The sequence below is a fragment of the Lotus japonicus genome, chromosome 6, assembly GCF_012489685.1.
Source record: "Lotus japonicus ecotype B-129 chromosome 6, LjGifu_v1.2".
In the NCBI taxonomy this organism is placed as follows: domain Eukaryota; kingdom Viridiplantae; phylum Streptophyta; class Magnoliopsida; order Fabales; family Fabaceae; genus Lotus; species Lotus japonicus.
This window is the reverse complement of record NC_080046.1, coordinates 56,270,491-56,283,982: the sequence shown is the minus strand read 5'-3', so window position 1 is coordinate 56,283,982 and position 13,492 is coordinate 56,270,491. Positions and strand designations below refer to the sequence as shown.

The following is a 13,492-nucleotide window of genomic DNA, read 5'->3' as shown; positions in this document are numbered from 1 at the left end:
CCGTTTAGTTATGGTTGATTTCACTTTATATGCGTCAGATTTTCTTAAACCTGCCTTTTTTTTTTCCTTCCTAATGTACAAATGTGGTACTATAGTTAATGTTTTTATTTTTCTAAAGTGTACTTTCTTCATGATGTGGTTATGCGTGTGACAATTAGGAAAAAATTTCTATTATGAAATTGATTGTGGGGGACCATAATTGTTTACATAAGGACCAAATTTTAGGACACAACTTCGTGTTTCTAGATTTTTACCTCTTTATCTCTCTGAACAGATGGAACATTTTAGCTGATTCATGATGAATTGATTGATGATGAATTAATAATGTCCTTCCTCCCTCTTTTTGTTATGCCAGAATTTACAACTGTAGATATTTAGCATTCTGCTTCTGTGCAATTTGATTGTCTGGTTGGCCTCTTTATGCATGGTGTTGATAAAACCTGTGATTTCAAGTACTTTGTTGGAACCATATAAAAGTGCTATTAAGTCTAACATTTACTTCCCTTCGTTGGATCACATGCACACTCCATGTATTTTTTTTTGTTGACATTCATGACATTCCATGGTCTTTTTTTATGTTTTATTTTTTCTGTGACTGTCTCTATGTGCTTAAGGCTTTGAAGTATAAGATACAAAAATCAAATTTAAAAGGAAAAAGTTAGAATTCGCCACGTTGAGTTTAACGTGAATATGAAGAAGTAGGATTTTAATACATTGACTTTAATTAATTTGAATTCACATTGAGTTCGACGAAAATTCAGATACACACGTTTAAAGATTGCGCTTTTACTTTCATAAATCACAGTAGCCTAAAGAAAAGTCTGGAATTCTAATTTTGGACATTGACATGTTATGATCAATGGTTTAAAATCATACATAAATTAGAGATAAAAATAAATGTGTTCTTGCTCATTCACCTGAGAAATGAAGTTGAAATTAAAATTTAAAAGAAGCTGCCAAGTTACTAATGAAAGATCTAAAGTACACATGCAAACACAAGCACTTTGCAGTTGTAATGTCAATTTGGAAATTGGAAGTATTGGTGGGAAAGCTCTGTCCAAGAAAATGGAAATGACTTAGCTTGATTCTTTGACAACTGTGCGCTCGTGGCACCATACACTGTGTTGACCTGTCAGACCCAGTTTCATCATGAGCTGGGCCATTTTCATCAGCAATCATCGTTGTCCCACTGACATTGCTCATGGATTCTGATTCTTCACGAGTGAAATTAAGCAGAATACTAGTATGAAATGGAAAATGATTCTTATAGATATGGATAACGAACATAACAGATAACACCTAATTGGTGGCGGTTTTAAATAGACACCTATGAATATGGAACATAACATGTTTTACTGGAGAATGTAGAATTTTCCAGTTTATTATGAATTGTAGAAGAAATTTTTTTGTCACATTTAGTTCGGGGTATGTTTGTTTTTGAGTTAGTATCACTTGGGTTCTCATGTTAGATTGAAATCTCAAATTCTTAGGCACTTTTTTCTAGTTGAACTCTTGAGTTGGGTTGGACAAAAGTACTTTCACTTTTAAGCAAATAGAAAAACAAACAGACACTTCATCGTTGATTTACGTTGAGTTTTACGGAAATTCAAATACACAGATACACGTTATTAGCATAAATGTTTGTGACGGTTAAAATAGTTGATGATATATTAATTGGTTGTCAACATGAAATAATATGTTTAGATACAACCATTCTTGATTATTCTCCATTGAAAGGATATTAGAGTTGTCAATCATGAATAGCAGAGCGTAGCGGCGAGTCTAAAAAACGTTTATACCAGTATAACGTATAGCAGGATAATCGCTTAGAATGAGGAAGAAGGTGGTTGGAGACGCTAAACAGGCCATCAAAAACTTGCTAGTGCTCATCGGAGGTCGCATAGTTGCTAGACTCTAGAGCACTAGACCATGGTGGTTGGAGGATGGGTCACGAGTCAGTCTTCTCTGCAAATGTAAGTCACGGAAGAGAAGTGTGACCTAGAAATTAAATTAGGTTTCATTTCAATTTCAACGTGAAACTCAAAATTGCCCTTAAAAATATACCTTAATTGTAACATTTTGAGGGAAAATTCAGTTTCATCTCTCTTGCCTAGAGTTTTCGATATCTCTTTCCTTTCACGCCGCTATAAAGTTGCGATCCAAGCCACATTCTCGCTCGCGACCACCACGACAACTATCCATGCTGCTCTGCTCCGCACTACACTGCTTTCGTGCGCTATTAACAAGTGTGGAGGATACTACATTATCTAAACTACGATTCTTGTCACGACCCAAAATCGTAAGCCGTGACCGGCGCACAGACTAACACCCTAGTCTGGCAAGCCTGTTTCTCACAAAATCATTTTCCAAACTATTTTTCAAAATTATACACGTTGCTTTATATTTTAAAATAATTCAACAAAACCTCCTTTATAATATCAACATTTCCAAAACAATAAACCTGTCAAATGGTTTTCATCATAACCAAAACTCCATGAAAACCCAAATTCCAATTTCATCACTAAAGTACAATTTCTTAAATGAAATAATAAATAACAATTCAGAATCAATCCACCTAAGACTCCCTATAGCTGCAGATAACTAGAATCAAATAGAAGACACCAATCGAGCCACCAACCAAAGGAGGCCTACCAATAAGATAATCGATTGATTTGAATCTGACACGAGCCAGCTACTTAGTTGCCTGAGAATCTGTGTGGAAAAATAATGAATGGGGTAAGTCACAAAGACTTAGTGAGCAGTCAACATCCACCATGAACAGGGAGGGAAAACATTAGAGGCACGAGTTTTTCACTTCCAGTTCAGTGTAAATAATATGCAATATTAATAAAATTGACAAGAGTCATTTCAAATAAGAGAGCATCAACTGCCAAGTTTATAAATAATCATTTCAATGAAACTGAATAAAAATCATGCCTATCATATGAAAGCATTTCAAAATCAGAAATATAATTAATAGGGTCACACATGTAGAACCATGAGGCGGCTCCATCTCGCTGATAGCCCTCTCCTCCTAAGGGATGGCCTATCCGATAGGGGCGGCTCCATCTAGCGGATAGCCCTTTCCTTTCCCAAGTCACATCGTGCCATCGGGGGAAGCTACATCTCGTTGATAGCCCTTTCCTCTTAAGGATTATCTTACCCAAGAGGCGGCTTCATCTAACGGATAGCCCTCTCCACCCGGAATCATGTCATATCTCATCAATCTCATCGGGGGAAGCTACATCTCGTTGATAGCCCTTTCCGTGCACTGGCGGCTCCATCTAACGGATAGCCCTCTCCTCCCGGAATCAAACTAGCTAGGTGCACCTAGGCCGTTACCTCCGCTAACGGCTACGGGGTTCTATCAAGGATCCCCAAAACCGTTTTCTCAAATCGTATCAAGTCTCATCACAGTTACAAAATTAGTTTTCCAATGCTCATCAAAGCTTTTCAAAATAACATTCTCAACATCAACTTTTCAATGCTCATCAAAGGTTTTCAATTCACAATCTCAATTTCACAAAAATTTCAACTTTAAACCAATGTAAATCTCTTGCTTTGCTCATATCAAGTTATCAAACATGCTCAAAATCAATTAAATAAAAACCACAGCTTCAAAGACGTCCCAGAATGATAATCAAACATATAAAAGTATGTTTCCCCAATTTAGATGAATAAGCAATACGATAAAATAGTTAAATCAGTTATAGGATCATAAAAAAAATATGTCGTAGTAGATGAGAACCACTCACCGCTAGGGCGAATCAACTGAACCGCTCTCAACAACTCCACGCGAACGGAACGAACCACTAGCCGATAAATCTAAACACCAAAATTTAACTTAAAATCTTCAGCATTAATTACCTTATGTCATACTACCCGTGAGCACATACAAAATCCCCCATTATATACCCAAAGCCCTAAAATAATCCTACCCAAATCCAACATATATTATAATAGCATTCTTTAAATCTATAAGTGATAGGTATACCTCAATAACATAATCGTGAAGGGGTGGGTACTCTTCTAATTCCTTAGCACAAACCCTATCTCCCAATTTCTTGTTAGAAACCTTTTCACATGGATACCCAAACTTCTCCTCATGAGCGTGTCTTTTTCATGGTGTCAATTGGGGTTGTTTCTAGTGAAGAACAAAAAGAACATGTAGAAGGGAAGAAGAGTGTGCCGCTGGTTTTTATGCAGAGGCAAGGAAAAGAGATTTCGAGAGAGAGGATGAGGGACACAATATTGATAGTGGGTGTTGGGGGCTGCGTGGGTTTTCTTTTATGTTTGGTTACCTTAGTTTTTTTTTTTTTTTTAACCACTGTTATTATTAAAGTCTTTTTTTTTTAATTATATATCTATATATGTATTTTTCCTTTCCGCTCCCTATATTCCTTTCTTAAAAAAATAAACGGGTTGTTTCAATTCTCTTTTCAGATATTTTTTTAGATTCACATGTATCCCAAGCTGTCTTATTTTGCTGGGCAGAAACAATATTTTATGTGCTTAATTTTTGTGGGCGTAATGTCATTTATTTCCAATACGAGGCTGTAATGAAAAAGACATGACAGTTGGGAAGGGAAGAAAGCCACTCATCTGTTGGAATAACAATGTAAAGGAACTGTGTTTCATACCTTTCATATATTGACCCGGTCCCTCAAAAGTTTGCATGTTACACATATTATTGTCATACTGCAAATTTATTCAATGTTTAAAATCTGAATTTTATAGAGTACAATATATCATCAACAACCAAGGATTTGAAACAAAAGAAAACTTGTTACCATCCTATAGTGTTGCATTATAAGAGCTTTGTAGCTTTGTTTGTAAGTTTAGAGAAGCAACCTGAGATATCATATCAGTAATTTCATTTGCCTAGTATAACCATTAACCAAAGAGTTTCCCCTTCCAATCTCACATGATCAGAGTATGTGATATTGGATGATACAACTCTCACATGATCAGAGCTTTGTTGCTTTCATGAATATGGAAATTTGTGATTAAATGGGACACGCTGTATCCTCACAAGCCTTCTTTCTGTGGCCAATTACCATTCATGATCTCATTATTGCTTCAATTATTGGGTAAATCCAAAACCCTCTTTGGAATCACTCTAATTATCTAGTTGTAACCTTAGCTAAGATATAAATATACTGTAAATTGCAGTTTTCATTGATTTGATATGATTGTTCAACACTGAACACAATTCGAACAGAAGACAGCGATGTATTCACACCCAATTTTAACCCAAATTAATTTTACAAAATTAAGATTGTTCAAAATCAACTTTGCAATCACTTATATCCACATTGTCCTCATATTCATGGTGACACACTTTATAACTTCTCCTCGTAAGTGATACAGGGCTTTCACATGCAGTGTAGAACCAAGCACAATACCAAACATCGCCCAAACCTTACAATTAACATATGATGCATAAATTATTGAGCCAAAGACTCTAGAGCCGTAGCTCCTATATGCTGTCTCAACATTTCAATGTGTCATTTGAAATCTGGCATTTTTCACTTGTTTGTGCTTTTGACAAAAACCAAACTAGTGTTCCTAGTTCCTACTCATATAATAATAAACAAAAATTTTGTAAATTTATCACTTTCCAATAGCTTGTATAGATATAGTAGTATGCATAGGGATGCTTGTCTTATAGTTGTGGTACCTAGAACTGATAAATATTAGCTTCGGATAAAGAATTTGGTAGTGGCACTTCCACTTCTCGCTTATGATGATTTCTTAAGGGACAAAATAAACTGTTATGCAAAACAAAAGAAAGAGAACAAGAGCATATGCCAAAGGGCACTAGCTAGAAGGCTTTTATTTTTAAAGTTAGTTATTTTTACTTTTTGGGACATTTGTTTTTAATTTTGAATAAACTATGAATATATGATATGCCATACAGTTTGTAACTATAGCTGAGGAAACTAATGTTCTAAAGTGTGGGAGCCAAATGTTTACTTTACAGAGATCATCGTGGGTAAAAATTGTGTTTGGTGTCCCCTACACAAATTTTGTGCTTCTTTCGCTTTGTAGCTTAGACAGAACAATACACAAACTAAGTGAGCTTCATTCTTAGACAGAATATAAGGTGGCTTATAGGGTGCAAGTGTCTCTTAAGTCTTGCACCATGCAAGAGCAAATTTGACCTGCTATAACAAGTATTAATTACCTGCTAAGAAAAAATAAAAAATAAAATAAAAAGGTTGTATTACAAAAATATCCTCATGTTTTATCCCTTTCCTCTGTGCCCTCCACCTTCCTCTACACTGCGCCTTCCCCTTGCCCACCTCCATCTCCAAATCATCAAAACCCCATTACCTTTTTCCTCCCTTGTTTGAAACCCAAACGAAGCTCCACCGTTATTCAATAAACTTTCACGATTTACTCCACCCTCAAAGCAACAGGTTTGAAATCAAAATGTTCAATACAATTCAACAAATATCAAAGATAAAATTTTAATTTTTGGCAAATACAGAGGTTGCAGATCTGGGTTGTTGCTGGTGGGAGTGAAATTTCAAGAAGTTCACATGCAAAAATCTATTTGCAGATGTGTTTGGTATGGGACACGCTGGTCAATGGAGCTGGGTCTAGTTTGCAGGTGGAGGCAAGACCACCACCGAGTTGGCCGTGGTGGCGAGGTCAAAGGTTGAGGGAGAGAGGATGAGACACACAACAATAAGGGGCTTTAATGTCATATCAAAATTAAAATTAAGAAAATTAAAAATATATTTAACAGAATAAACCGGTTTCCAATTCCCTACTTTGACAGGTGGTGTGATGTCATTGGCCCTAACATGTGTGGCATGGGTGCAAGACCCATCCACTATTGCACCTTATACTTCACCCAGAATATAATATTGGCTTAATTCCACTTTTCGTCCCTGATCTATTACGATTGTGCGATTTGGGTCCCCTTATTATAAAACGAGCAATTTTCATCCCTTTTGTTTGTGCTGTCAACAATTTTAGTCCTTCTGTTAAGATATGGACGGAAGTAGGTGACATGGTATTCATTAAATGACATGGCATCCAAGATGTATTTCCACATAGATAAATAATTGACAAATCATATTTTTTCTAGAAAAACAATTTAAAAAACAATATGTGCCATGCACGTGATGAAAGAATTTGGGGATAAATTGTTATTTAATTGAACCAGCCCCCACCACCATCTTCAACCTCCATCCCCCCACCACCACGCCACCACCACTCCCATGCCACCGCACTCCTCCTCCTCCTCCTCCTTCTTCTTTTTCTTCTTACTACCGCACCACCATCCAAATCGCCTCTACGAGGAACCCAAATCGCCTCCCAAACCCTTTCCTTGCAAAACCCAGATGGTCAAATCCAGGTCACACGAATCCAATTCAGAGATTTAGAGCTGGTTCGACGGCGGCTATAGGGCAAATCCAGGTCCCAATTCGTGATTTATTTTTATTTCGTTCAGGATGGAGATGTGATTAAGATGAGGGTCAAATGGATTCTGTAGAAGTTGGAAGCTTTAAGACATTTTTGGAGAGTATGAAGGAAAATTAGGCTGAAATGGCTTCTAAAAATGGTGGATCTGAATGTTGATATGTGCTTCAAAGGTTGATCTGAATGTTGGGGTTGGTGGGGGAATGTGTTCGTGGGTTTAGATGGGAGTGGAGGTGGTAGTGTGGTGGTTGAGTGGTGGTGGTGCGGTGGTGAGAAGAAGAAGAAGAAGAAGAAGAAGAAGAGAGTGGTGGTGGTGTTGGGGTGGTTCAGTTGTGGTGCTGTGGTGGTGAGAAGATGGTGGTTGAAGGGAGGAAGAAGAAGATGGTGGGTTTGGTTTTAATGTTTGAAAAATAAAAAAATATAAAAAATGATTTGGAAAATAATTATCTATGTGGATTTGTTTTTGGGTGCCATGTCAATTAATGAAGTCCACATCATCAAATCTGGACGGAAAATTAACGGATGGACCAAAACTGTTAACAACACAAATAAAGGGGATGAAAATTGCTCTAAAAGAGGACCTAAATCGCACAATTGTAATAGATAAGGGACATAAAGAAGAATTAAGCCTATAATATTGGAATGCTAGGCCCAAATATTTTACATCGCATGGCCCTATATTCTACTTTCAGTCTAGTGAGTTTCATTCTTTTTTTTTTGGTCACTAGTGAGTTTCATTCTTACTTTCGTTTCAAATATTAGAGAGAAATAACATTTGCATCAAATCATCATAAATTATGTGAAATCTTCATTACCCAACTCGAGATTTTGGAAGTTTAACGCTCCGTTTGCCTCTATTGATTTTGTATGGAAGAAAAACTAAAGACTTGAAAATGACCGGAAATGAGGATGCTCATGTATGTGTTTGGCATACACATTAAAATGATTTTCTTTCATTCTCTCCTTTTTCTATCAATCAAAACAACTCTAAAATCACATTATATTCCTCTTATATTATTTCATCTCATTTTCAGCTCTGCATCCAAACAAAGTATAAAAGCGCAGAACAAACGAAGCTCTAGGTCCAGTAACACCAAGTTTATAAGAACTGTTTGATCCGAGAGAAATCTCATTAAAGCTGCTTTGTCAATTATCTTAGCTCATACTTCCCCCATTTCACATCGGGTCTTTGGTCTTAAATTTTAAATTAGAAAAGAAAAAAAAAAAAGAATCAGAACATAAAAACGTCTAAACTTTTAACCTTGCCATAAGCAACCAAGCATCGAGGGATCAGATAAAAACATCTTTGACCTGATTAAAACGGGGAAAAACTCCAATGTGAGAAGAAGTAAACATGCAGAATCAGTGGAATGGTGTCACAACTCACCGGAGACCAAAACTTAATCACCTTACCGAACAGGAAAGTAAAATTAACAAACCTAAGTCAAAAATCAAATTCAATATGATGATCGCATGGCTTCCTTGACTCACTGAAAATTTATTCATTTTTGAAAGTAGCAATAGCCATTTTTCACATGAATTTTTTCTTAATCATGCAATAGTATGCATACTTCAACTATTTAACTTGTTACCCTCAAGTATTTTAGAAAACTCAGTTCATGGGCTTGCATTCTAGGGCCTCACTGCTGATACTCATCACTTCTATGTAATTCTCTGCTGCCATCTTCTGCATCATTGATAACCCAGTATAACACAATCCTATCCAAATATTTCTCCAACAATAAGAAAAACATTTTTAACCATATTTACCGGCAGTTGACTAGGAGTTACTTAGCCTACAGTGCGTGACAAGAGCTACTACTGTATATAGTATTAGATATCCTGAAGAATAGGATGTGCACAAAAGCTGAACAACTGGTACAATAACTCCTCAAGCCAAGTAAAAAACATCCGTGTAGTCAATTTTGCTGCAAGGAAAGAACACCACAGAGAAAGACCTGAGAAAAAAAAAACAGAACAAAGCGCTCAAAGAAATGCTTCGAACCATCAAACCAGAATTGAATAATAGAATGAAAGTAAGAAAGCACAAGGATGAATCTGTTTTTAAAGAATGAAATGTGAACAGAAAAGGAGAGAATTATCCTTCCAGGGATTTACCCTTTCAACAACTGAGCAAATGCTCAGTTCATAAAAGCTAACACTTCAGAATGACCCATATACCTTTACATCCCCCTGTTTATTTATCTAATGAAACCCCTCGAACAACTAACCACTTTAACAGTGTTCGGTTGAGTGACATGATAATTTTATAAATAATATGATATCTGTGTATAAGTGTTTGGTTTGGATGGGGGATCGAATCAGTTTCAAAATTAAATCTGAAACTTTCCTAACTAATAAAATTTCAATTTATTTCGGTTTTCAGCTTATTGGATCTGTATTTCCAATTTTTATTGAACCTCTGATCCCACTTCTATGGGCCCCCATAGATTTGCTAAGCGTCCTACCATGGATGGAAGCATTTTGTCTTTGAGCAGTAGCCACTCTCTCATCTAGCTTTAACCTTTAATGCCATCATAAATATCATCACTATTTAGACATATCAGAATACAAACAAAATCAAATTGGAAGGGGAAAAAAGTCATCATACTTTTTCAGTTTCATTTGTCTATCAAAGAAATAATGCTTGAAAGTTGAAACCCTTAATTCCTTCTTCATGGCATCAAATAGTGCATTACTACATTGCAAGGAAACGAAAGAAGAGTATTGAAACTAACACTTCTTGAGAGAAATTGTGTTTTAAATATGACCATTAATATCTATTCATATTACCAATCCAGACTAAGAACTAGTATAGAACAACTTCTAAAGACAATCCAGGACATTAAGAGTGTAACATCATAAAACTGTCATAATATTCTAGAATTGCCCCCCAAGGCCTCAACCTGAAGCCTACTAACCACACAAGAAATGGCTTAAGGCATAAAAAAATACATTTTAATACAAAGGGTTCAAGAAACCATGTAGCTGGAGAGATAACTCTGCAAAATGAAGCAATTTAAGGAATACTAGAGAGACGACACCAACAAAAAGATGGCTGAAATGATGCGCAACCATAGAGCAATATATGGCTTAAATGATGCATAGCCAAATGAGTAGTAGACTGCTAGAATGATAAAAACCTTATCTTGCTTGAATAGGATTGAAACAACTCAAATCAACTTGACAACAGAGTCCCAACCGGAAGAGAAAAGAACAAAAATTAAATATGACTAATAACACAGCAGTTGATGCAGAGTAGGAACAAAACAGCCCTAACATAGATAGTAATTGGCCAAACAGACAAGAATGAGCCACACATGGACAAGAGAAGAGAAACCTGTGAAGGGAGAGACTTATGCTCCTACATGTTCCAGAGCATGGCTAGAAAGCCACCAGACTATGGAGGCTCAAGACTGAGATTTACCACTGAGACTACGGTGCTGACAGATTACTGCCCTCCGATTACACTGACGGGGTCAGTGTGTTGATTGTCACCAACTATGACAGTTGAGAACCAAAGATAGAAGCCAAGAGCAGAGGAACAACATGCTGGAAAAGTGAAGACAGCCACTAATGTTGAGCACAACTAACAGGAAAGAAAGTCATGGACACATGGGATAATAGGGGACAAGAGTCCAAGATTTCCGGAAACTTGATAGCAAAATAGTAACAAGATCAAGTCATGAAGAATGGTAAATTGGTAATGTTACATCAAGTTAAAACGAAGTGTGAGAGAGATATTGTGTATAATGTATTAGAATTACAAACCAATGAAACCATTAATACTGATTTATGCTTCTATTCGCAATCATGTGGGGGCATAGTACAGCTAAACCAAGACTAGGCAAACAAGAGACAGGATCCCAAAAATCTTAACGATATGTTTGGACAGAGAGTTGGGAGAAGAGGATGGGGAGGCATAGTTTCCATTCCTCAATTGAGAGAACAATAAATGTTTATAAAAACAAACAACAAGTGGTTGGAAGATTTCACAATAATCTCTCATTTTACACCCCTGATTTTCAAAAATCCCCAGATAAGGAGAATAGTTATTCAAAATGAAATAAATAAATAAAAAAAAAACCTCTCCAAACTCTTCCATCCAGACATACACATCCTATCAGAAAAACAAAATAGAGGAGAATGACATGAAAATTGCTAGTAAATTTTCATATAAACCTAAAACCTGGAACAATTTGTCTTAACAAAATGTAGATTGTCAAACGAACTTCACTCTTTTTAGAGCTAAATTTGATTACCAGACCACTTTCACCAAGCATGACTTGAGTAAGTGAGATGGAATAATCATGTCAAAAAGTAACAAAGTCCACCATATCCCCTGACATGGGTGTAAAATATAGCTGAGAGTCTGGGACAGGAAGCACGGAGGCAATTTCTCTAAACTCATCCTAAGAAAACTTCCTTCATACTGCTAATTAATTTATCAAGCAGTAAGATAACATGAGAGAAAGGTTGCATTAAAATTGCTTTCAGTTCAAAGGAATAATCAAATCAGCATCAAATAAAACGGTGAAAAAATAGAAGCAAATGCATTTCAAGTCATAAAAATAGCCAAATCAATTCAAACAACATAAAATTGCTGAGGATGATTCAACATCCTTAAGAGGAATAGAGAGTTACCTTCAGGCTACTACTGCAAAGTTTTTTAGCTTATCACAGTGAGGAGCAGGCAGATTCCTATTCCACATACGCCTCTGATTCTCCACCTGACAATAACGACGAAGCATATTCTTATAATCCTTTATGACATTATCCTCAATGGCTGCACGAGCCGAACTTCCGAGCGGGTAGTTAGCGTCGAATGCCTGAGATTTCACGAAAAACTGAACCCCATGCTGCTCTGTCGTCTTCGGAATCTGGTAGGAGTAATTCTTATGCAGAGAAAAATCAGGCTCCGAAAACGGCAAGTAGGCAAGCAGGAAAATGATCAAGAAGGGCAAGAGCTGAACCAGGAGCATGATATTAAGCCCGGCTCCTCCTCCACCACCACCACCACCACCCTGAAACTCGTGCCTCTGATGATTACCACCCGTCCCATTAGTCCTATACAGGTGAGTCCTCCTCCCAAACACAGTGGACTGTCCAAAAAATGCCCTGAATACCTCATCAGGATCAAACTCGTCTTCGAAAATATCATGCGCCGCCGTCGTTCTTCTTCTCCGGCGCCTGAAACTACTCTGCTGGCTCGCCTCAAATTCATCCACCAAACCAGTATGATCATACTGCCTCCGCGAACCATCATCACTCAAACACTTGAATGCCTTGGAAACCTTCTTGAACGCATCCTCTGAACCCGGCGCTTTGTTCTTATCAGGATGAACCTTCAGTGAGAGCTTCCGATAAGCCTTCCGAATCTCATCGCCGGAACAGCTCCTCTCAAGGCCAAGAATGGCATAGTAATCGCTCTTCCCTTTAATCTCCCTAATCAACTGAACATTCTCTTCCGTGTAACTCCTCTCTTCGGTTCTCGCCGGAGCTCTGGGCGTCTTACCCCCGCCGCCGCCGCCGCCCGCGGCGGCGGTGGCGCCACCGGAGGATTGTGAATCGAGGCGATTACACGCGCTCAGCAACGCGTCCACCGGCAGGTCGGAATTGAGGCGCTGCGCGATTTTGATGAACTTGAGCGCGCGATCTTTGTTCCCTGATGCAATCGCCTCCTCGGCGATGCGAACGCATCTCAGTGCTTCGTCCTTGTTACCTTCCATGGCGGTAAACGACAAGCGCTGAAAATCGCAAATCGCAAGGCGATTTCGCCCTAGCTTGAAATTTGACTCAACCAGCACATTGGAAACTTGCCTGAGATTCAAAGCTCAGAAAACCTAATCAGAGAAAAACAAAATTGAAGAAGAAATGGAGGAATTGCAGAAATGGAAGAATGAGTAAAGTTAGGTCATGAAGAAGAAGAAGGGAATAGTGTGGAAGGTAGAAGAAGAAGAATAGTGTGAATTTTCAACGCATTGAACTGAATTTTATATATAAGGAAATGTTAGTCGAATATTAACTAATTAATAACCATGACTTATTATATGTATAA

At 37.4% G+C, this 13,492-nt stretch overlaps 1 protein-coding gene and 1 long non-coding RNA gene across 3 annotated transcripts; both read right to left on the bottom strand.

The window, feature by feature from the left end:
* Positions 1–2,414: 2,414 nt before the first annotated feature.
* LOC130726298 (uncharacterized) lies at positions 2,415–4,282 on the bottom strand. The gene is made up of 3 exons (XR_009014783.1): positions 3,995–4,282; positions 3,756–3,825; positions 2,415–2,712 (listed from the first exon to the last, which is right to left on the bottom strand). It is a non-coding gene; the product is annotated as an uncharacterized LOC130726298 (long non-coding RNA).
* A 4,630-nt stretch (positions 4,283–8,912) lies between these two features.
* LOC130723132 (chaperone protein dnaJ 49) lies at positions 8,913–13,417 on the bottom strand. Of its 2 annotated transcripts, none has more exons than XM_057574091.1 (2): positions 12,079–13,417; positions 8,913–9,362 (listed from the first exon to the last, which is right to left on the bottom strand). In XM_057574091.1, the coding sequence occupies exon 1, from the start codon at positions 13,161–13,163 to the stop codon at positions 12,081–12,083; it is 1,083 nt and encodes a 360-aa protein (XP_057430074.1). In that variant the 5' UTR covers positions 13,164–13,417; the 3' UTR covers positions 8,913–9,362; positions 12,079–12,080. The 2 variants fall into 2 exon arrangements, with proteins under 2 accessions (XP_057430074.1, XP_057430073.1); XM_057574090.1 differs by having other exon boundaries at positions 8,913–9,392; positions 12,079–13,416.
* Positions 13,418–13,492: the final 75 nt, after the last annotated feature.